General features: G+C 40.8%; 1 protein-coding gene and 1 long non-coding RNA gene across 9 annotated transcripts in view; one reads left to right on the forward strand and one right to left on the reverse strand.

The window, feature by feature from the left end:
• The window catches only part of pclob (piccolo presynaptic cytomatrix protein b), a 129302-nt gene that overhangs the window by 36882 nt on the left and 67324 nt on the right, over positions 1–25096 (reverse strand). For all 8 annotated transcript variants that reach the window (XM_022679579.2, XM_049483372.1, XM_049483371.1 and 5 more), the window contains 3 exons: positions 6586–13564; positions 3943–5621; positions 1267–3421 (listed from right to left, as the gene is read on the reverse strand). In XM_022679579.2, the coding sequence (XP_022535300.2) occupies positions 1267–3421; positions 3943–5621; positions 6586–13564 (10813 nt within the window). The remainder of the gene's footprint in view (positions 1–1266; positions 3422–3942; positions 5622–6585; positions 13565–25096) is intronic.
• LOC125804545 (uncharacterized) overlaps positions 16392–25096 on the forward strand; it is a 57985-nt gene continuing 49280 nt past the window's right edge. Inside the window, exons 1-2 of the long non-coding RNA XR_007440652.1 lie at positions 16392–16458; positions 16553–16779. This is a non-coding gene — a long non-coding RNA (uncharacterized LOC125804545). The remainder of the gene's footprint in view (positions 16459–16552; positions 16780–25096) is intronic.

A 25096-nucleotide genomic window follows, 5' to 3' on the forward strand; every position in this document is an offset into this window, starting at 1 on the left:
AAAACGATTTTTGAAATCTTTATTCACACAAGAATATGCATGGACTGTTTTCCTGGAACACTAAATTAAACTAAAATTAAAGTTTTATTTATTTCACTTTTCTTGGCTTAGTTTAATCAGTGTCCAGAAAGCCAGTTCAATATGCAATCATGACACCATTAGCATGCTATTACTAAAATAATTGTATAATTATTAAAGCCATAAGCCTTTTTTAAATAAATTAAATACATTGCCTTTTTTTATTAATTTACATACAACTAGACTCGACATAATTTGATTTAAATGGCATTAGCAATGACATGTTAAGAGTATTTTTAGGCCATATCTACATATATATTATTATATAGGGAGGGAAATTCAATTTCCAACATAATGCCAGCCTGAATGATTAAAATAGTTGGGTTTAAAAGGCTATGTATTACCAATCAGAAAGACACCAAAACTATATATATATATATATATATATATATATATATATATATATATATAAATATAAATATATATGTATGCATATTTTAATTGTATATTTTCTTATTTTAAAATCATGCTTTTATTGAGATTTTCTAACTACGACTACACAAAATTGGTTAACTAAATCCAAATTGTTTGTTTATATAAGTATACAGTACAGTGTTCGTTTGACATTTAAAAGCAAAATGTTATGTTATGTTAAAATATAATAATTTGTTATCTACATAATAACTACAATGTCTACATGTCTACTAATGTATTTCAACAGGGTGAAGAAATATAAGCTAATTGTTTCCCTTCTGATTACCCCTGAATATTTATCCCTGACAATTAATTGGAGGCACCTGGTTTACAATCAGAAAACAATTAGACTACTGACATTTTATATACAAGACACAATCCTATTTGCATACTTTCTTTTAACAGCTATTAGTAACAGAGAAGAAAAGTGTTTAACAAAAATGAGCAGTGTCAACAGCATGCACATGAACTGAAACAGTAACAGCTTTCAAATACACAAGGAAACACATATTTATACATATTAATGTACACATTATGTATAAATGAAGAGAAACAGAAACTGAAAATTTGAAGAGTTTATCATGCACATGCACAATGATACACTATACACTCCATTTAGTCCGGTACAAGAAAATAATAATAATTACAGAAAGATCAGAACAGGTATGAAACCAAATCAGAACTTACACACACGTATATGAACACGATTAGGGTCATGCATGACACACATGTCAACCAAGGCTCTATTTGAAGAGAGTCTCAGAGCAAATTTACCTTCGCTGTCTGACATGGCTCCCTGCAGATCGTCCATAATGAAGGCTATATCTCGATCGTAGCCACGTGTGCGTGATTCTTCTCTCATATGCTGCTGTACCTCTGGTAAAGAGTGACTGGAACCAAACTGGTCCCGCGAATCTGCTGAGATAGGTGGGAGGGGACCAGCAGCTGCCCTTGCCATACCCATGGGTTGCCCAACTGGGCTCAGTGGACTTTCTTCTTCTGAGTTCTGGGCCACAATTGGGATACGACCTCTGCTCTGGCTGATTGGCAGACTGGTTGGTTTAGCTCTTGCTACACCAAACTGGGAGTCCATACCTTCACCGTCTGTCTTTAACCTAAGTGAAGAGCTGGAAAGGTCTCTTTTGATTGACAAGTCAAGTCCATACACAGAAGAAGGCCTGGAAGATGGTCTTGAACGGGTGCCGCTCGGATAGGTACCATCTTCTTGGAGGGAGGCCCTCAAAGTTGGGCCGAGGTTGAGAGACTGGCCAAGGTTTAGAGACTGAGTTAGGTTACTGCTTAGTGAGGACCCAAGGTATTTCTGCTGCTCAGCTATGTTCTTCCTTAGGCCAAAAGTAATTTCATCCTGTAGGAGCCTTGCCCTGCTGGAAAGTCCAGTTACTGCTGAGCCAGTGGAGGCCAAGAAACCACTGTAATCAGGCTCAAGGTCCCTACTTTCTTGAATGGGGGAAAATTTGGTAATTTTGGGGTCAATTAGAGCTCTCTTATTCTTCAGCTGTTTTTGGTACAAGACTGAGGCGGGAAGTTGTTTTGCAGCTTGTTTTTCTAAAGTGAGTCTTCCAATGCTGTATTTCTCTGATTTTGGGAAATGTCTGAAACTCTCAGCATGGATATAATGAGGCAGTCCTGTGAGTTGTTCCAGGCTCTCTGTGCCTCGCCTGAACTCTTGCTTGATTTGCTGCTTGAGAAGCTTCAACTCATATGGCTCCTCCATTGCATCCTCATCAGGCTTACCATATGAATGCAGTCTAGAGGCTGCTTGGAGAGGCCCAAGGAAGTCGTTGACATCTGCTGTCCGACGAACTTCAGCAGCTCTGAGCAGTCTGTCAGTCTTGCTGATGTCCTTATCGGGGATGTTAAAGTTTGAGGCCAATCCTGTAGAACCTTTGGTCAGTTCCCCAATGTCATCAATCATAACATAGTTCCTGACATTGTGATGGTCAATGTCTGCATAGAACGATTCTGCTGAAATACTGGACATGGGACTGCTGGCCATACTGCCTCTTTCCTCCAGACCCATTCTCAAATCTAAGGTACTATATTTGCCCCCAAGGTGTGAGACCCCATATGCATTGTCTGTAGATGATGGAACAATCAGTAGAGGCTGATTGCGGATGACTTCGTAGTTAGTGGTTATCTTCGGTTCTAACTCGGACAGAGTACTCTGGCGACTTTTCTGTTGCATAAGAAGAAGCTGGGAGGCATGGTCATAACCAGTTTGTTGAGACTGTTGACTGAGGGAGGGCACTGAAGAATACATCGACTGGGACTGATAAGAGGGCACCTGCTGGTGATAAAGGGACTGCTGTTGGTACAAGGTCTGCTGAGAAAAGTGACTCGGGGTCCCAGTTTGGGAGGCGTATTGATAATGGGAGTATGGACTTCCGAGTTGTGCGTACTGAGAGTCAGCTTCAGTCTGTGGTGGAATGAACTGGTTAAACTCTGACTGAGGTGCAGTTCGTGGCCGCTCCAGTCCAAGCCCATTGCCCCGTCCCTCTCTGATGTTACTAACCTCACTATCAGACATATAGTCCCGCTCTTCAGCCACACCTTGCAAGTAAGCCCTCTCCCTCTTCTCCCTTTCTTTCAGTAAAGCATCCTTCCTTCGATTGATGCCCATCTCAAGATACCTCAGTTTGGCGTCTATCTCTTTCTCTTCTTCATCCAGCTCAGCTTGCTTCTTGCGGAGTTTGGAAGACTCCCTCTCAACCAAGTCCAGTTCTTTGTCTATGTCTTGCAGGATTTTTGCTCGAGCCATGGTGGTGTTCCTGCACATTCTTCTTCGGGCAGAACCAGTACTATATCCAGACGGGCCAATAATGTTATCCTCTTCTGGTGGTGGGTGAGGAAGTGTACGCTTTACTTTCTTCTGTGAGCCAAGAGGGGTCCCACTCTGTGAGCCCTTGCTCTGCAATAAAAAGAAATATGATTGTATCAAAAAGTTTACTGTATTTACGAAGTTTGGCTAAGCAGGATTTCTGCAGTTAAAGTTTAATGTATAGTGTCTGTAGATACTTAAAAAGTCTTAAAAGTCTTAAAAAATAATAATTAATCTCCTAAAACTCTTAAATATGCCAATGGCAGGAAATAAACGAGCATTTCACAATTTCCACTGTACTGTAGGTGAACTAGAGTTAGATAACCCCAGTTTTGTACTGAACCCAGTTTTCATTTGATTGGCACTAAAGAAAACAAACCTGCTAATAATTCTGTTTCAGGTTCTAAAATACTTGGTGAAGCAGTTTTCCAGACAAAGATCAAGTCTTGGATCGTACAGCATTTTACTGGGGATTTTCCATAGTCTACGAGGTCTAATCCCTGTCTGGTTATCTGCCTCACTGTATATTAGGTATGCTGAAACACACAGGCACAGAGACCTTGTCAGTAAAATGAAGTGGTTAAGAAATTTAAACTTATTATGGTACTTACGGAATAGGCATCCGAATACTGGTACATGATTCGGTCATCAGTAGTAGGACTCAGAGATTTGGGATCAGACAGAGATCGCTGGGAGGCCTTCAGAGATCTTGGACTACTAGGATGTCTTGATGGTTCAGCTGTTAACATCTTCTGTGAACCCTTTCCTGGAGACACAGGTGAGATTGGGGAATACAACACCTTGGGAGACCTGGGCATTGATGTGGAGATCCCAACACCATCTGCTGTTAGATGTGTGGTAACACCAATTTCAATGGGACCTGAATGTCTCTTGTCTCTGTCGCATGTGACATCTGAGTCACTTTCAGTGTGGCCTCCTCTGTGTAGGTCTACGGTGGTATCGAATTGAGCTCTTACTGGGGACCTCTTAATGGTTCCAGAATGATCTGTCTGAACTGAGATCTCAGCCACAGTTTGGACTGCGATGCTGGATACTTTGGAGCCTTTGCCTCGTTCCCCATCGGTGTATCTGCTTGAACGAGACCTGCGCCTGCTCCTAACTGGGACATCCCATTCATCCTGGTCCTCATCATCGGTTTGGACACAACTGTCGACGCTTCTCCTACTACGCCGCCTCCGGCCAGAGTAAGGTTTTTCCATCTCTTCCTCTTCATCTGTCTGGATGCCACTTTCTGGTACTTTCCTATCAATTATCCCTACACTTTGTTCATTGGCTTGCAATAGCTTTTTGGAACTTTCTGGATCTTTGAGAATACCTTCTGATTTAGGCAATGTTGAACCACCAGTGGAAGCAGTGTACCAATCCTCGCCAGTTACTGATGATGTGGAGTTTTCATCCTTCACTGGCCAGTACTGGCCATTATCACCTTTAGTATAATGGGTATCCAAAATGATACCTGAGCCAGTGGTTTTAGACATCTCTTCATTTGTTTCAAACCCATAGGGATATACTTTCTGTTCCACTAACTGCTGTTGTAGCTGCTGCTGTAGCTGGTGGATTTGCTCGAGCTGTAGTTGCTGCTGGGCGAATGTCTCCTGTTGAAGAATATAATGGGCCTTGCGTTCTTCTTCCTGTTGCATTAAGAGTTGCTGTTTCATGCTCTGTAGTTCCTCCAATTCCTTTTGGACAATGATTTGCTCCTGCTCACGGTAGCGCTGTATCTCCTGTCGCTCCCATTCAAGTTCCTCAGCAAGACATAGCTGCTTCAGCTTCTCTAACTGCAAAAACTCATGTTCGGCCTGGTACTGCTGGCTCTTACCATCATCATAAGCAGGGAAGTTCGGAGATACCAGGACATCAAGTGAGGCTGCCAAGGCCTCAAGTGTGGCATCGGAGTAGAGTTCTGGGAAGGCTGTAAGTGAAGGAAGCAGGTTGGCTAGCGCAGAAGGCAGGATGTCCTTGGTTGGATCAGGCTCCAAGAATATTGACTGGTCGGGTCCAGTGGGGTGTATAAACTCGTACGGCGAGGGCTGGTTCTGAAGTGTGGTAAATGGCTCTGTTATATTGCTGAGAGTGTCATATGTTGTACTGAATATTGAGCCTGGTTGAGTCGTAATTGCATATGTGGGTGGAACGGGTGCAGAAACACACGAGTACACAACACCATTTGATGATCTTAGTACACTGTTGGGTCCAAAGGATGCTTCCTGGGTGGTAGTTATTCCAGAAAGCAACAACGTGCCTTTCTTTGAGTAGTCCAGGGCTTCATCTGTAGTGGTTGAAAATTGTATACTTTAGTCAAATAAATCAGCTGATCTTGCATGCACTTTATATTGAGGCCATGCAGCGTTTGACAAAATAAATAAAAAAAAGGAAACCAGAGAGCATGCACAAATCTTGTGAATCTTGTGATCAGACTAGCACGATGCAAAGCCAAAACACTGAGGGAGAACACGGAGGCACATGCATGCATCTGTGTAAAAAAAGAAAAAAAGGACAAATAAATGAAAATTATAAACAGCTGTTTTTAATAGAACACAAAAACAGGAAACTCAGGAAAGTGAAAAAAAAAAACATATACTTTATATACACAGTCTAGTCAGATTAGTGTGACCACCACTTTGTTTTTACACTCACTGTCCACTCTTCTACACCCACTTTATTATCCTTCTTTCCCCTGTTCTTCAATGGTCAGCCCCCCAGGTCCAACACAGAGAAGGTAATTTTGGTTTGTGGCTTATTGACGCCATAGTATCAGATGCAGCAATAATGCTGGAATTTTTAAACACTGTATCCATACTGTCCATTCTATTAGACACTTCTACCTAGCTGGTCCACCCTGTGTATCATCTGTTGCTGCACATCATTTGTGTTGTTCATTTTTGTTGGTCCAGCAGCGACAATAAGGTGTTTAAAAACTCCAGCAGCACTGCTGTGTTTGATCCACTCATGCAAAAAACAACACACACTAACACACCAACCCATATCATAGTCAATGCTGTGTTGAGCTCGACCAACCACTCATATAATACGCTAAGATCCTGACAATTTAAGAACTGGGAGAAAGGAGGATAATAAAGTATGTTAAGGAACAGAAGGACTACAGTCTGTAATCATATAACTTCAAGTAAGGTTGACAATGGACAATGAGTGTAGAGTGGACAGTGTATGTACATAAAGAATACATTTTTGAAATAATAAAAAAACACATGTACCGCACATGTATTACTGACCTGTTGACATTTTTGCTGAGGTCAAATCAATTGCCCCATCTGATGCCCCATTCTGGTAGACAAACCCATTCTTGTTCTCATAACGAAGCAATTCGGGTTCCATGAGGGACACAGAGGCCTTGATTTTACTGAGGTCTTCAATTCCAAGGGTTGTGGCATTATCATACTGATAGTGATCATCTTCAAATCCAATTCGGTTGTCTGGTTGTGTGGTGACTGGAGGCTGTGTTCTGCAGTTTCCTGTGAATGGAAGCCTATAGAGGACATCACAGCACACTGCACGTCTCCCTGCTGTCAGATCTACAGGCACTACATCCTCCTCAACAACAGTTGTAACCACCCCAGAAGATGAAGACAGAGCCACTATGGCTTTCATTGGCTTTGATGTTGTGAGATCTATAGCTCCAACAGCTGACGGTTCAGTATGAATAGGTACATTAGCTTTAGCACCAATCACTGTACTGGGTAAAGGTGACACTGTGACAGGTTGCAATGAAGGTGCTGTTGTTTCTGCAGTGCAATAAGACAGATTTATGGGGATGGCGGTCTCTGCGGTGGGTGCAGGTGGTTTTGGTTGTGAATTTACTGGTCTGTAGACTATTTGAGCCAGTGGCTCAAATGGTTTGTATGTTGTAAGTGGCAGAGGCACTAAAGTGGCGCTTTCTAAGTTAAGGGGCTTATCAACTACGTTATTATTGTACGCAATTGTAGCAGTACAGGTAACAATAGTGATACTATCTGTCACAACAGAGAGTGTTGTAGCTGGAGTTATCTCAGCACTTAGGTTTACAATTTCTGGCTGCACAGCAGTTCTCTGTCGGCCACTTGTATCACTTGAGAAGGACTGTCGATTTGATTCAGGTGCTGTCAGATCCATTCCTTTGTCAGTCATTGTAACACTGGCCTTTAATGTTGTGAGATCTATGACATCACCAGGATAGTGTGTCTTTCCATTTTGTATAGGCTTTGTTTGTGCTTGTGGCATTTCTGGCTGGACTATAACCGCCACACCAACAGGTTCTGACACAGGTTCTAGGGGTATTATTTCTTGGACAACTGACACAGTAGTCATTCTCTGTACTTCGGTTGTAACGACTTGGGTCACAAGGCTCGGTAATGCATCAGGACGCTGTTCAGTTGTTGAAATTGCAGAGTACACTTGGCTCATACTTGCCCTAACTTTATCAGGTCTTCTTATTTCTTGGCTCTCGACTGACTTTGTGAACTGAGTGAATGTAACTGGTGGAGTTGGAATAGCTGTTGCAGTATAAACTGGTGGCACCTCTTGCTGTGCTTCGTAAAATGTTTGATGCTGTTGTATCTCAGTTACTGCGATTGATGTTGGAACTATTGCAGCCATTGCCTCTTCTGAAGCTGATATAATCAGTACCTCCTCCATATCCAAACCTTGTGTATCTTGACGATCTGTTGATAATGGGATTTGGGTAATGGTTATAGGAGCAGGACAAACTGTTTGCATGTATTGCTGTTCAAGCTCTTGCCTCATATCGTAAGGAGCTGTTGGTTCCATTGCAGGTACTGGGGTAAAAGATCCTGCAAGGTCTGATTGAGTCAGCAATGATTCTGAAGCAATGGTGGCTTGTGCTGGGATTACTGGTGGAGTATCACGTATTGTTGGTTCTGTGAAGACAGATAGTACTTCAGCCACAGGTGGTGCTGGAAATAAAGTCTGTGGTGAAGTTACAGTTGGTGCTGAAACTGCAATTGGCTCAGTGCATTCCATTGTGGTCACAGGTGGTGCTGCATATAACGTCTGTGGTGAAATTACAGGTGGTGCTGAAACTACTATTGGTGCAGTGTAGTCCATTGTGGAAACCGGTGGTGTTGCAAATACTGGATGTGGTGAAGTTACAGGTGGTGTTGAAAGTACTATTGGTGCAGTGTATTCCATTGCGGAAATGGGTGGTTCTGTAAATACCGGACGTGGTGAAGTTACGGGTGGTGTTGAAAGTACTATTGGTGCAGTGTATTCCATTGTGGACATGGGTGGTTCTACAAATACCGAACGTGGTGAAGTTACGGGTGGTGTTGAAAGTACTATTGGTGCAGTGTATTCCATTGAGGACATTGATGGTTCTACAAATACCGGACGTGGTGAAGTTACAGGTGGTGTTGAAACTACTATTGGTGCAGTGTATTCCACTGTGGTCACAGGTGGTGCAGAATAAATTACTGTTTCCTTCATGCTTGGTGGCCCAACTATCACTGTGGGATGGGGCACAGAAGACAGTGCTGGTACACAAACTGAAGTTTGTATTGGAGTAATCTCAAGTGGCCTTGGTGCATCTGGCAATGAGATTGTTGTAGAAACAGTAGCCAATGTTGTGTCAGTGGTAACTACTGGTGAGGGAGCCACAGTTTGTACTGGCATCGTTGTAGGAGGTGCTGCCATAACTGGAGCTGTGACTACTTTTGGTGGTGCAGCTACTACTGGTGCTAGAACCACAGATATTGGTGCAGATACTGTTGATGGGGAAAACACTCTTGGTGCAACAGGAGGAAAATGTTGCTTAGAAGCCGGTAGAGAAGATGTCCGTATTGGAGCTTGAGTAGTAATGCCTTCCACTGGTGATCCTGGTTCTGATGGTAATGTTATGACCACATATGTCTCAAGAGTTTTAGCAAAGCGAGGTGACAAAGGAGATTTCGGTGATGTAATGCTGTGTTTACTGTCAACAGGAGCAGCCAACGTGAGTGAAAGGGCATTGGGTGGTTCTCTTGTTCTTGGTAATGTTGCAGCACGACCTGCTTGAACAACTGTGGGTTCAGGAACTGGTGGTTTTACACTTTCTCTTGATCTGCTGAATGTTAAACCAGTTGGTATACATACTGGTTTGGGTGGGACTGGAGGTGGTGGCTTATGTACTGCTGCCCTTGGCAGAGTGCTAGCCTTGCCTACAACAGACTCACGAGGAGCAGTCTTCACAACACTTGAAATAATGGGAACTGAATATTGGCTAACAGCTGGATGCGGCAAAGTATCAGGTGGCAGATCTGGTGGTGAAGCTGCAGGTGGTGGTGGAAATTCAATAATGGGTCGTTCCGCTCTTTCAGCTTTCTGCTGACAAGTGACAGTTGTCACTTGAGGCTCAGGTTTATTTGAAACCAAAGTTGATTCATCAGCCTGGCCACCTGTCAGTCCCACACTTGACACAAATTGACTTGCATCTGTTCTGATCACAGGCGACACACTCGCTGCATAAGGATAATGTCTGCCCTCTTCTGCTTTGGAAACAATTTCTTGCATTGATTGATTCATCACAGACATATTTGGTTTCATCACAACAAAATTATCTTGTCTCTGCACAGTGGGAATAGGAGTCACAATTTGAGACTGTGATGTAGTTATTTCCTCAGAGGCAACAACTGTTGGTTGAATAGTCTCTAGCCTTGGCTGTATGTCCAGAACAACTGATTGAATGGGCTGAGAAGGTAAAGCAGGTATTCCGGTTTGTTCAACTACAGGAGGTGCAACAGGTGGTGCATAAACTGTTGCTGGTTGTGAGCGGTCTGTAGAAGGAATATGGTCTGATATATCTGTGGGCATAACTGTTCTGCCTAAAGTAGGAACAGTAGGTGGAACAAATTGTAATGGAGCAGATGGCTCATAGTGTGTAGTTGGTCTTGTTGGTTCTGATATTGGAGGACAAACAGAACCATGTGCCATAGATGTAGATGAAGTAGGAATTGGAACTTGGACTGGAATATATATGCTTTGGGCTTCAGTGAGAGGGGGTGCTGGGAAAGATTCTGGAGCAGAAACAAGGGCTTGCTCTACTGATGAGGCTGCTGCCAGAATAGGAGTAGGTGGTGGAATAGGCACTTCATTCACAGTTTGATTTGGGGATTGGGAAGGTAAAGTAACTAAGTCTGGCATTTGGACAATCACTGCAGCAGGCTTTGAAACTGAAACAGAGGCAGGAGATGCAATTGCAGGAGTTGAAGTTGACACTAAAGACTGGGGATACTCTGAAACAGGAGATACAGCATCAGGCATTTGCACAACAGGAACCGAGGTTACACATGGAACTTGTTCTAAAGTGGTTGAGGAAGCTGGCACAGCATGCACTGCAGGGACCACAGTATCCACAGATGCTTGAGTTGCAACTGTAAAAGGCATTTGCTCATGTGATGAATCTGTGGATGATGTATAAATAGGAGGAGGAGTATGTTCCAAGCCCGAATCCAGCACAGGTGGTAATACTCCATCTGGTATCTTTACTATGATGGCTTCGGAGACAGGTAATGGCTTTGAAGTTGGTTTTGAAGGCAGGGGTGGTTTTGGAGCTAATGGGGGTTTACGCATGGGAACCTCAGCTGGCATAGAAGCTGGGGCTGCTTTTGGAGCTAATGGTGGTCTACTAACAGACTCTTCAACTGACACTGATGCAGGAGTTGGTTTGGGTGGTAGTGGTTTCTGTTTAGAAACAGAAACTTCAGTTAGAGGCTCAGAGGTCTGAGCTGGTGCCACTTCCATGACTTGTTCTTCATGAGAACCTGTGACTGGATGAGCCTTCACCACTGAGATTTGGGGAGCAGGCTCAGAAACTAAATCAGGCATTAGAATTACAACTGGAGTGCAACCCGGCTCTGGAGTCTGATCTCGAGGTGAGGGCCTTCCTGACTCTGGAGATGACTGTGGAGATGGAGTTGAATCTTGAACTGATACAGGTTTCGATTGAGGAACCTCACACACAACAGATATGGGTTCAGTCTCTACTAACTGGGCCTGTTCTGAAACCTCTGTAGCAGTGTCAGTTGACTCAGGCATTCCATGTAATTGAGTGGTGCCATATTCCTCCTCAGCTTCTTCTTCTCCAGAAGAACACTGTGTAATTTTTAGATCAGGGATAGGGAAAAGAGCTTTCTGCTCTGGCAAGTCTCGAGGAGGTTGAGTAGCAGATTCAATAGGTTCAATTGCATATTCAGCCTTCACATTGTCCTCCTCACCACTCGAGGGAACTTGTATAACCTCTGCAGAATCATATGAAGGCTCAGAAGAGGATATAGGGGATACTGGAGACAAAGGAGTTGATTGTGAAGAACTTGTACCAGGTGTCAGAACTTCCGATTGCATTCTCGGTGGTTCTTCTGCAGCAGGCACCTGGGATTCAGCATATCCTGACATAGTCACGTAGCAAGTCTCAGTAACAGCATGTTCTGAAGTGTCGGTTTGTCCCTTAAGCATGAGCTCTCTCTTCTTTTGCATCTCTTCAAAGACTTCCTCCGGTGTTCTAAGCTTTCTTGCTGTCTCTTGTACAGTTACTTCCCTCAGATAATAATCCTCGGGAATGCTGCCTCCAGCTGCTGTAGCCTGTGCTGGTTCTTCCACTAGTGTCTCATAAGCATAGTCCTCTATCAGCATGCCTCCATAGAGTGGCTCTATCTCAGGTGGAGTGATCTTCTTTGTCATAGCTTTGAGTGCTTCGGCTTTCTCCATCATTCTTTCGTATGCCTCCTCTGCACTCTTTAACGGCTTCTCGTCTGGAAGCAAATGAGCGTAAGCATTCTCTGGCTCAGATTCAAAACTTGGTGAGATATTAGTAAAAGAGGAAATTGCATGTGCTTCCATCCCCAATGCTTGCCATTCATCCTCAGTTTGAGATATGTTCACCATTGTGGAGAGATTAATAGGTGATTGGTCACGTTTTTCCTGGGCAGGAAGTTCATCCTTCTTGGACCTCTCCATCTCTTCCCCTTCAGAGGAATATTCTAATGGCGAAAGGGGTTGACCTTGCCTATGCTTCACCTTAATTTGTTGCTTGTCTTTTAGACTTGTCTTCTTGTGACTTGGACTGACATCACTTTCTTCATCAAATGATGAAGCAGATGTAGGCGATGCAGTTCCTGCTGTGATGCTGGATACTTGCATACTTGAAGACCCATCACCTTTAGACTTCTCCTCAGAGTCCTCCATTAAATTCTCCTCTTCTGTCATCTGTTCCAAAGGAATTTGATGTTGTGCAGAAATGGCTGCAGTCCTGTTAAGGTCTGTGGTTTCATCCTGTTCATTTTCATTTGAGATTAAAACAGACACTGTATTTTTGTCTTGTTCCTGAGATGACTTGAGACGATTGTCAGCAGTTTCTTCGAGATGCAGGATTCTTTTGGGTTTACTTTCGACCTTTTTCTGTTCTGTCCCTTCGGCTTCAACTGGCATCTGGAGTTGTTCTTCTTCAATCTGTTGTTTTGTGTTTTCCTCTTCTTTTGGTGACAGATCTTCATCTGCACTCATCTGCATTAGCTGTTTTCGTATAAACTCTTCATCTCCAGAATCTGGGCTCTCACTGCTAGAAGATGCGACTCTAACTTTTCTCAACCTCTGGAGATGTGGTGATGGTTCACTTTCACTGCTGTATCCTGCTGAGCCAGGATGCTGCTTCATACTCTCTGCAGCCTTGACCATTTCTGATACAGCTCTCAATGAAGCCTCACTGACTCTATTGATTTCACGAAGTTCTTCTTCAGCTGAGCTGTACGACTCGGGAGAAACGGGCAAGATGTCCACCACTTGTTGGTCCACTTTTAAGGTCCCAGTCTCATCACCCAGTACTGCACCCTCAAGCTTACTAGGTGTAGTTGGGGTACTCTCAACTTGAACCATAACCTCTTCATTTTGGGTGATTGTTTTCTCTTTTTTATCAACTGGCTGCAGAGTTTTTACCTCAGGTTGTTTGTTGTCAACTTCAGAAAGAGGAGGAGCAACGGCAACAGAACCAGCTGCAGGTAGAGGTACTTTTGCTGGCATTTCTTGTGCTTCAGGTAGAACTTTAGTCATAACTGGCTCAGGAATGATTTTAATGTCCTGAGCATGCACTGATGTTTCGACTTGCTGTTTGCTAGATACAGCTGCAGGCTCTGTTTTAGGTACAGAGGGCATTGTAGAGGTTTGTCCTACATCTCCCATCTGCCCAGCTAGGGCCCGTTGAGTCTGGCAATTCAAACACAGCCACTCAGCCTGTAAAGATAAAAAAAAAAAAAAAAACGGACACAATTAAATCAATTGTTGTAATCCTGGTGCAATACAGATATTTTAGAAAAAAAAAATGTCAAACATGATTTTAAATAAAATACTTTTGAAGCAATTAAACCTATTTGGCCAATCCATAACTATAAACCAAACTCATTATCTGTCTTAATCTGGTCAATCCATATATTTCATGGTCGAACTTAACAAATGAGGGGAAAAAAACATTTTGACCAGCAGGACCAAAAATAAAACTCTTGTTTCTTCTTTCTGTACGGTAAATTTTAACATATTATGACAACTACATTCAATATATTTGATCCAGACGGGCATCAGCTAATTCTTACTGCATCCTTAAACCACTCTCTCCCTTTTTTTCTCTCTCTCTCTCTCTCTCTCTCTCTTGATCGACATGTTTCTAAATTACAGTGAAATTCCAGACAACACAGCCGACACAACTAGGGTCTGACTGGGTCATTGCTCAGTGTCTCAATAACAGGTCAAATTTCCATCTTCAGCTGTTCACTATATGTGCGTCATTCAGACGCTCTCAGACAAAAGCCCTGTATCAGCATGTAAGATGTATTTACTTCTATATAGATATAATGTAAACCTAGTTGTTGTACCTTTAAATTGTATTAAAATAACATTAACAATAGTATGTTTTTCCATGACAGCCATGATTTAAACATATTTTGAACTCTAAATGTATTTGGTTAACTACCACTTGGTTCCTTAATATTGTGTTAAATACTATATTAGTTTAGGACATTAATATATATTAAGAAATTCAGATCTGATACAGGTATCAAATTGAAAGTGAGCTTCTCAATGTGTAATAGCATGCCATTATGCTGTTCCAGATTCCATTAATCCTCCTTCGGTTTTAGTGCAGCTGCACATGACCCTAAGCCTAAGATCACCATGCCTCCTAAGCCTAAGATCACCATGCCCAATGCCAAACATCAGCTTGAAGTGGGTAAATCCTACCAGCTTTTGGGTGTGGATCAGTACAGCTGAGCTAAAGTGCTCTGGTATGGAGTAGTATTTTTTACATTTGTGAACAGATAGCCTGCAGAGTGGTCAAGACAGCTAAAAGAATCATTGGGACTTCACTTCCTCTCATAGAGGAGATTTCACAACCCACTGCCTGACCAGAGCTCAAAACATAATTTGAGACCCCTTCCACCCCTACCATGGTCTGTTCTCACTGTCTTCAATGCAGAACAACTAGGTTCAAAAACAGCCTTATCTTACAGTATATGCCATAAGACTATTAAACACCCGACAATAAATAACACTCATTTAGTGTGTTGCAGCTAAATAGTGTGGACATAGTGTAGTAACTAATGGGGTGTTGCAATGAAATTCATGCACAGTTGGTGTAAAAATAAATGACAGTTGAATTACCTAATATTAAGATACTGGAACTGCAGTAAAGAATAAGGGATGTTGAGGTTAAACTTAATTAGTACATTTAAATGTTGAAATATATATATATATATATATATATATTTTTTTTTTTCTAAAATCTGTAAAATGTCTTCAATACAGCATCATACACATATATGAACCATGATGATAAATACAGGTTAATTTTCAAGTAAAAAATGTTGTAGGAAGAGTAATGTGTTACACTAACATGCTAACATGCTTAGTCAGGATAACAATTAAGAGTAACTCTAGTGATGCTTTTGTTTACGGTGGATTTTTGCTGTTAGTGTTGTAGTCAAGACTGCTAGAACCAAGTCTAAGTCAATACCAAAACTGGGAGTGGTTGAGACAGAGACAAGGTCAGAATAGGTATTTTTAAAAATAGAATAAGGTATTTTTCTACAATTTATGAAAATACAATACATCATTAGCTACCTCCATAAAAATAATAAAGAACTACATTTACCTGTTGATGCTAAAATAACAATTTCTCTCAAAGACTACATCCTCTAAGACAAGACTGATTCCAAATGCAGTCAAAACAAACCACTTGTTTATGGTATCAAAACCATTGAAACCAAGACTGGACTTGAGTTCTACAACTCTCTTTGCTACTGCTCCTCTGCTTTACAGAGAAGGATAGAATATGTACTGGACAAAGAGTTTTAGCAACCACTTTACCCAGATTCAGATGTGCTTCAGATACTGTGCATAATTAACTCCCCTGTTGAGAAATAAATTTCATGTACTCCTTTTCACACAGGTCACAGTTAGACAAAACCAGCGCAGGGCATAATGCATTATAGAAAAGTAATGTTAGGTAATATTGTTACTCTTTGTAATTTTATGCTTTATGTAACAGCCCATTATGCTACAACACCCCCACATCATTTTGTGCATCAGTGGAGAGAAGTGCCATGCTGGGAAAAAAAAAGACAAAACAAAACAAAAAAACAGGACAAACCTGATTAAGCCTGTCAACAAGCATGACCAAGGGAACTGACCAGCATTACAACACTGGTTGACCAACATACATGACTGGACTGACTGATTTTTTTTGTCTGGGCATATAAGGGGGGTTTATGTTGTTTGTGGGGGGCTATGTGTTACTGTATATGAGTTTGTAGGTAAATGAGATTTAGTTGTGGTTGTTCCTCTAGTAGAGTGGTATTTACTAAGTTGATATTGGGTTGGAAGTCGAATAAGGGTCTCAATCCTTGAGCAGAAATTTAATGAGAGACTCTCTGTTTGTTTGGCAGCTTTTTATTTTTGTTGTAATGGTATTCTCCTAACATCAGGGGGCAACCTTGAGCCCAAGCTCTGGTGATCACTTCTTAGTAAAAGAAGTGGGCATTGTTAACAGGTACAGGTGTTAGAAACTGCAGCTGCTGACATGCTGTTTAAGTATTTTAAGTCTTTTTCTTTGGAAACCTGAGTGTTTTAAACCCAGTGTAAGCAACATTGAATTAATGTGTTGTTCAGATTAACTGTATTTTTCTAAAATGGATTTGATATAGTATTGATGATGTTTTTTTTTATTTGTAGAAAGACTTTTTGTGTGTGTGCCTGCACTGCTCTCTCGTCCTGGGGTTTGAATGGACTATGGAAAACAAAGTGGAAGGTCTTGGACTACTGTCTTCAACTTTATTGGACTTCCTTATTGGTGCTAAGGACAATGATGAATCACAGCTCACTCTGCTTGGCTTCGAATTGGTCCACTGCTACTAAGTCCCTGTGTATCCACCATTCAATGAACTTTGACTACTCAATAGGTAAGATCAGTCCTTTTTTTGTATTATTGGATTTTTGTTTCGTTCAAACAGAAGATCATCTGGTTCAGGGACTAAATTTTAAATATTAAAGATTATATAAACTCTGCCTGAGAATTGGTTGTATATTGAGGTGTAAATATTTTATGTGTACAGCTCAGGAAAAAAAAATAAAGTTTCTGAATCAGTTCGCCTGATTTTGCTATTTATAGGTATATGTTTGAGTAAAATGAACATTGTTGTTTTATTCTATAAACTAGACAACATCTCTCCCAAACTCTAAATAAAATATTGTCATTTAGAGCGTTTATATGCAGAAAATGAGAAATGGCTGAAATAACAAAAAATAACTCAAACAAGTTCATATTTATAAAGTTTTAAGAGTTCATAAATCAATATTTGGTGGAATAAACCTGATTTTTAATTGCGGTTTTTATGCATCTTGGCATGTTCTCCTTCACCAGTCTTACACACTGATTTGAATAAATTTATGCCACTAATGGTACAAAAAGTCAAGCAGTTTAGTTTGGTTTGTTGGCTTGTGATCATCCATCTACCTCTTGATTATATTATAGAGGTTTTCAATTTGGTAAAATCAAAGAAAAGAACTTGTTTTCTTTGCATTATTTGAGGTCTGGAAGCTCTGCATTTTTTATTTATTTAAGCCAATTCTCATTTTCTGCAAATAAATGCTCTAAATGAAAATGTTTTTATTTGGAATCTGTGAGAAATGTTGTCTGTAGTTTATAGAATAAAACAAAAATATTCATCTTTACTCATATACCTATACATATATATATATATATATATATATATATATATATATATATATATATATATATATATATATATATATATATATATATATATATAAATAGCAAAATCAAAAAATCTGATTGAGAAACTGAAGTGGTCTCTTATTTTCTTTTCCAGAGCTGTATTTGTTTGTTGTTGAGTTGAGATGATTAATCAGCTGGTTTACCAGCATAGGGTATGTTTTTGCCTTGTTTTCCGTAGAGAACCACAGAGGTGAGTACATAACCCACAGCTGTTCTCACCGTGTATGCTGCCACTTAATGCTAATGTCATAACAATTTATCATATTAGTTTTCCCTTGTTATTCTGGAACACTGTTGCTGGTGGCAACATGTTTTTAAAAATTCTCTGCACCAAAGAAGAGGATTTAGCATCATTTTTAATGCAGAGTGTCTAAGCCATGCTGTACTCTCTGCATAATTTGCCTTTTTATACACTTGACTCTTGACGGTCGCTTGTTCTTGAAGCGTGAGCTGCTGTGAGTAATGACAGAAGAGCAATAACGAAGCTTTTGATTTTGGCACATTGATCGTAGAATGTATCTGACTGCTTACATTTAAACTGATGCATAATTAATTCAATCGATCATGAAGGAGCAGAGATGAAGTACACTTGAACTAATGGGGACCTTGGGTGCAAATAAACTGTGAAAACAGATGTGGAGGTGAGGTTTAGAGAATGAGTTCTGAAATTAACATTCTTAGATCTGAGATTAATTTACAGTCTGGCACCTTTCATTACACTACAAGGTGCTATGGAACTGATCCAAGCTCATTTGTGTTTATGAATTTTAATTTGCATTATTTAATATTGCACTGACATGCCACGTGCTTTAGAACAGTAACTAGGTATAATATCTCATGATTTTTAAACAATGCAATGACCTGAGGAATATGATTGTGGGGTCTTGTGCATTGAGAGTGTGATTTCTACTCATCATTGAGTCATATGTCTGTTCACAAGGGCAAGTCCAGCCAGACACTACCGGTTATGATCATTGCCAACCAATGCTCTGTCCACTGTGGATGGTAGTGGATTCTATGTAGTCATCTTGCTACATGTAATACTGCTCACTAGGTTTCAACCTATTTCACAAGATAATACCTTAAAACTTATACAGATGTGAATTCCAAATTCTTATTCTGAAGTAACCATTCATCATTATATCAACATATCAACATATTGCTATACAACAGTATTTGGCATGTCAGTATATGTTACCATATTTTAGTAGTTACTTTACGTTAAAGAGAATCTTTGCCCCCATTAATACTTCACAAAGTAATTAGCCTGAGATTGAAATAAAGTACTACTAAAACATCATTATTTTCTAAGGTTCATCACTAAGAAATGAGAACATAAGCAGTCAGGAACCTTATCCTGGATAAAAAAAAACAAAAACAAAAAAACACTTACTACACATCTTACTATATAAATTAAAGCTGCAACAATTAGTCATAATAATTACATTACATTACATTTGGCAGACACTTTTGTCCAAAGCGACTTACAATAGTCAAGTACAATGTAAAATAAGTTTAAAGGAAAAACATCTTTGGATAGGGATAAAAGGAGGACAAAGGGGAATAATAGGATAGAGGAGTGAAGGAGAGGAAGAAGGAAATGAGGTTAGAAGTAGTTAGTGTGTTAGAGGTGTTAAGAGAGTAAGTGCTCTTTGAAGAGCTCTGTCTTCAGGAGTTTCTTAAAGATAGTGAGAGATTCTCCTGATCTGGTAGTGGAAGGTAGTTTGTTCCACCATTGGGGAACTCTGTATGAGAACAGTCTGGATTGTTTTGTGTGAATGTTTGGCAAAGCGAGGCGACGTTCACTGGAGGAGCGCAGCGGCCGGGAGGTAGCGTAAGCCTTCAGGAGCGAGTGCAGGTAGGAAGGAGCTGTTCTGTCATCACCTTGTAGGTGATTGTAAGAGTTTTGAATTTGATGCGAGCATCAACTGGTAGCCAATGGAGCTCAATGAGCAGCGGTGCCCGTTTTGGCTGGTTGAAGACCAGACGTGCTGCTGCGTTCTGGATCATCTGGAGTGGTTTTACTACACAGGCCGGGAGGCCAGTTAGCAGGGCATTGCAGTAGTCGAGGCGTGAGATGACGACCGCTTGTACCAGGAGTCGGGTGGCCTGTTGCGTCAGAAACTGTCTAATTTTTCGGATGTTATAGAGCGCAAAGCGGCAGGACCGAGCAACTGAGGCCACATGGTGCGTGAAGGAGAGTTGGTCATCAACCAGAACACCCAGGTTCCTAGCAACCTTTGTCGGTGAGAGAGAGAGAGAGTCGATACTTATAGAGAATTTGTGTTGAAAAGATGGTTTTGCTGGTATAACCAGAAGTTCAGTCTTTGAGAGATTTAATTGAAGGTGATGCTCCCTCATCCATGAGGATATGTCAGAGAGACACTGCGAAATCCGTGCAGAGATTGAGTGATCTTCACTGTGAGTTATACACTGTGAGTTATAAAAAACATTTTTGACTCCAAATGTCCTTTGTTGATTAATCGATATTTTGTAGCACTGCACAACTTACTGTCGACATAAACACAATGGGAGATGGGTAATGGGCTCAATCACACAGTTTACAATCAACTCGGCCTTTGCCCAAACACAACAGATTACACAATTCCTCACTAAATAGCAGCAATTCCCACATTTAATTGGCATTTAAATCTCATATTTAGCTGTTTTCATCATTTTGAACTGATAGAGAAATCTAGAAATAGAAGCACTACCTACAGCCAGCAAGTATAAAAGGAAACCGCAGAAATAATCGCTGACTAATCGGCTAATCTGAGTAATAATCAGCAGATAAATTGACTACCAAAAAATTTTAAGTTGCAACCCTTATATAAATAAAGCAGCTTTATTATCGTGATGACTGGAATAGAGGGATTAGCATTTCTATGCAACTTTTCTATGCAACTATGCAACTTTGGTGGAGCTACATAAAACCTCTCGCCATCTACTGCTTTTGTATCTCTCAGCTTGTCAACAAATGCATGTGAACAATAAGTTGTTCCTGATGGGGCACTCAAGACATGATTTGTATTTGTGGCAGTGATTACATTATGTTCCCGAACTGTAGGAAACAAACAAACAAGCAAAAATAAATTCTTGCGTACTGTTGCATTATGTCCACGTAGCACTGTTGCGTTAAGTCACACACGCAATTTTACATGCACGTGTACGTACAAACAAACAAACAAACAAAACATAAGCACGTCACCACAGCAGTCAGCAGTTCAATGCCGTTATTACCGTCCATCCTCTGGCCATCTGCTGTTTTGTTAGCATCCTCGCTGTTCCAACTAAGTTACACGTGTATGCAGCTGGTTTTGAGTCACATTTCTGGCAGGAATCCACGCCTGTCCCCTTCAATTAGTGACCAAACCATAATGACCAACAGGCCTGAGGACCACTCTCTTTCTCCATTATTATTATCTCCAGGGGAAGATACATCAATTCAGCATTCAGCAGAGATAAGCCTCTTTAGAGCATCCCAGCAATACAACGTAGAGCAGATGACAGGACGAGCTATCTGACCTTTCAAAACACTGTATGTGTGTGTGTGTGTTGACTCAAGAGTGATGAAAAAAGGCTAATTTGCAGCGGGCGAGGGACACTTTATCAGGGCAATTTGATAGCGGTTATGAGAGCACAAGAAGAGTGACATCCTAATGATGGATAATAGAAGAAGCCCTTTTTTTGTGGGTCACCTTTACTGCCAGTTACCAGGAAACACAAAGTGGAATTATTCACAACAACAAGAGAAATGAGTCTTATTGATATCTTCCCATCATATCATATATTGTTTCGAGTTGGAAATGAATAAATCTGAAAAGACTGAAGGAAAAAACTCCTTGCTTGGAGTCAATTGATTCGCTAATATCTACAAATGCAATTCATCTGCTTAGAAATTTGAGCAGGCACTCCTCGCAGCAATTCATGTTGCCGGGATTCATTAGAATCAGGCTCCTTCTTCTGCCTCCTCCTCCGCTACCGCTCAAAATGCAATCTCTTCGCAGCGAAATAGCATATGAATGCATACCAGCAGCAATCTGGCTTTGATGCTCACAAAGAAGCATAACTCTCGTTAAAAGCGCATTTAACTTGCGCGCGCTCCGCTTCTGCATAATGTTCTTAGATATCTCACAGCACCTTCCAGACTTATTTCAGAATAAAGCACCTGCCTACATTGAATCTCAGTCCTTTCATCAGTAAGCCTGCGCAACCGAACTGGGCCAGATCTGCACTGAGCATCCCTTGAGTTGTAGCTGCAATAAATGCCTATACTGTACTATATATCAGAGTCCCGGGCCTTGCAGAACCCCGCCTGGCACCTTATCGATTTCCTGGCAGCTGCGTTTGGCAACAGATGTAGCTGGCTAATATAGTGTGCTTTCAACAGCCCCCGCAGTGCCACACATTCCCTATAAATCAGGCCCTATGATAATAGAGGGTCCTGACCTACTAATTTGAAATAAGCAGAGTTATCAGCTCCTTGGACTCGACTCATTCCCTTCACTTTGACGAACAGAGAGTGCAGACAGAGCGAGAGGCAAATCATTTCTTTTTTTCCAAGCTAATTCCAGATTCTCCAGGCTCCAGGGTGATAGCACTTCAGAAGAATGTGGGATTGAGGGGCTGTAGATATAATACACTGCATATAATCTTTTGGTTCTTTTTAAATTAATGAGGTATTAAATGATAAAAGACAAGAGATTAAATGCCTGCAGACACTATGCTGAAAAACTGCCCTTGCTTTAGCAGCACTTGTTGCTGTATAGGGGTGTGACGAGACACGATACTAGGTTCACGAGAACGAGATAAGACGAGATTTAAAAATAAATTTTTTAAGAAAACGTGAAAAATGGCTTGAAAACTAGAGTTTTATTTGACAAAATCATATAACGCAAACCTAACAGTTGCGGTTTACAAACTTCAGACATGGAATTCATGGAATCTAAGCTGCAAAAACTGATTTTGGAATGTGTCCTAGGCACCTGACTTTTGCACACACCTGTTAGTAATCCAGGCTGTGTGTACTATACATACAGTTGTGGTCAAAAGTTTACATACACTTGTAAAAAAACATAATGTTATGGCTGTCTTGAGTTTTCAATAAGTTCTACAACTCTTATTTTTCTGTGATAGAGTGATCGGAACACATACATGTTTGTCACAAAAAACAGTCATAAAATTTGGTTCTTTCATAAATTTATTATGGGTGTGCTGAAAATGTCACCAAATCTGCTGGGTCAAAAATATACATACAGCAACAAAATTTGTCAATTTTGGTGATGTAGCGAGTTGTGTCAATCAAATTAGCTTCATGTCATGGCCTCTTCACTTCTTGTAAGTGATTCTGATTGACTACAGCTGTTGACTTCTCATGAGCCCATTTAAATAGGGCTCATTTGACCCAGTGATTAGACTCAGCTACAAAAGCTACAATGGGAAAGTCAAAGGAACTCAGTGTGGATCTGAAAAAGCGAATTATTGACTTGAACAAGTCAGGGAAGTCACTTGGAGCCATTTCAAAGCAGCTACAGGTCCCAAGAGCAACTGTGCAGACAATTATACGCAAGTATAAAGTGCATGGAACAGTTGTGTCACTGCCACGATCAGGAAGAAAACGCAAGCTATCACATGCTGCCGAGAGGAGATTGGTCAGGATGGTCAAGAGTCAACCAAGAATCACCAAGAAGCAGGTCTGCAAGGATTTGGAAGCTGATGGAACACAGGTGTCAGTCTCCACAGTCAAGCGTGTTTTACATCGCCATGGACTGAGAGGCTGCCGTGCAAGAAAGAAGCCCTTGCTCCAGAAAAGGCACCTTAAGACTCGGCTGAAGTTTGCTGCTGATCACATGGACAAAGATAAAACCTTCTGGAGGAAAGTTCTCTGGTCAGACGAAACAAAAATTGAGCTGTTTGGCCACAACACCCAGCAATATGTTTGGAGGAGAAAAGGTGAGGCCTTTAATCCCAGGAACACCATGCCTACTGTCAAGCATGGTGGTGGTAGTATTATGCTCTGGGGATGTTTTGCTGCCAGTGGAACTGGTTCTTTGCAGAAAGTAAATGGGATAATGAAGAAGGAGGATTACCTCCAAATTCTGCAGGAAAACTTAAAACCATCAGCCCGAAGGTTGGGTCTTGGGCGCAGTTGGGTGTTCCAACAAGACAATGACCCAAAACACACATCAAAAGTGGTAAAGGAATGGCTAAACCAGGCTAGAATTAAGGTTTTAGAATGGCCTTCCCAAAGTCCTGACTTAAACCCCATTGAGAACATGTGGACAGTGCTAAAGAAACGGATTCATGCAAGAAAACCATCACATTTAGCTGAACTGCACCAATTCTGTCAAGAAGAGTGGTCAAACATTCGACCTGAAGCTTGCCAGGAGCTTGTGGATGGCTACCAAAAGCGCCTAGTTGCCGTGAAAATGGCCAAGGGACATGTAACCAAATACTAATGTTGCTGTATGTATATTTTTGACCCAGCAGATTTGGTGACATTTTCAGCAGACCCATAATAAATTTATGAAAGAACCAAATTTTATGACTGTTTTTTGTGACAAACATGTATGTGTTCCGATCACTCCATCACAGAAAAATAAGAGTTGTAGAACTTATTGAAAACTCAAGACAGCCATAACATTATGTTTTTTTACAAGTGTATGTAAACTTTTGACCACAACTGTATCTGCTAGTTTCCCTGTGTGATTTGCAAAGTATTGCCAACTACTTCTTAGCATTCTAAGCTTTTTCTACTGTCTACTCAATATGCTTGTATCAGTTGCTGCCTGTTTGTAGTTTTTATTTTTTGTTGGTCTTGCCCTTTATGAATTGTTGCTTAGTTTGAGTAATTTGTTTTCTGAATTGTTGTCTATGCTTGTATTTTGGTTAACATTGCAGTCTCTTTTTGGTGCAAAAATATGTTTAAAGATGACATAAAGTCACAAAAACGACAAACATTCACTGGATGCTGAATCATCTGGGAGGTTAGTCAGAATATAGTATAACATTAAGATGTGAAACTTTGTCCAGATTGCCTTTTTACAAAAACTGTTTACAAATAATGAGTATTAAGAATCTTTTTTTTTCCATGACCATTTCTGTACGTTGTATAAGCACGCTTAACAATTTATCAAACAATTTAAACAATTAGTAAAAAATATATAAATGTACAGTAAAAGAACATAGATCTCAAAGACTCTGGTTGCTTGTAAGAGTAAGAGGAAAGATAAAAATTACATGCAGCACTCATATAGCACTTCTCTCCTCTCGTACCCACTCACTTCACTCACTTTTTTCACACTAGCATGAGACTATTTAAACACCCACAGTCTCCTTTAAGGGACTTCGTCTTATCTCGCCTGCAACAGTTGTCGTTTGTATCCTGGCGTGTGAAATGTCTGTGAAATGTCTGCACTTTCAGCAGCAGGTCTCTGTAAATGAAGGCAATCTCAGATGCTGCTGAAGAAACCAGGGCTTCA

This window comes from Astyanax mexicanus, chromosome 9 (assembly GCF_023375975.1).
Source record: "Astyanax mexicanus isolate ESR-SI-001 chromosome 9, AstMex3_surface, whole genome shotgun sequence".
Classification (NCBI taxonomy): Eukaryota; Metazoa; Chordata; class Actinopteri; order Characiformes; family Acestrorhamphidae; genus Astyanax; species Astyanax mexicanus.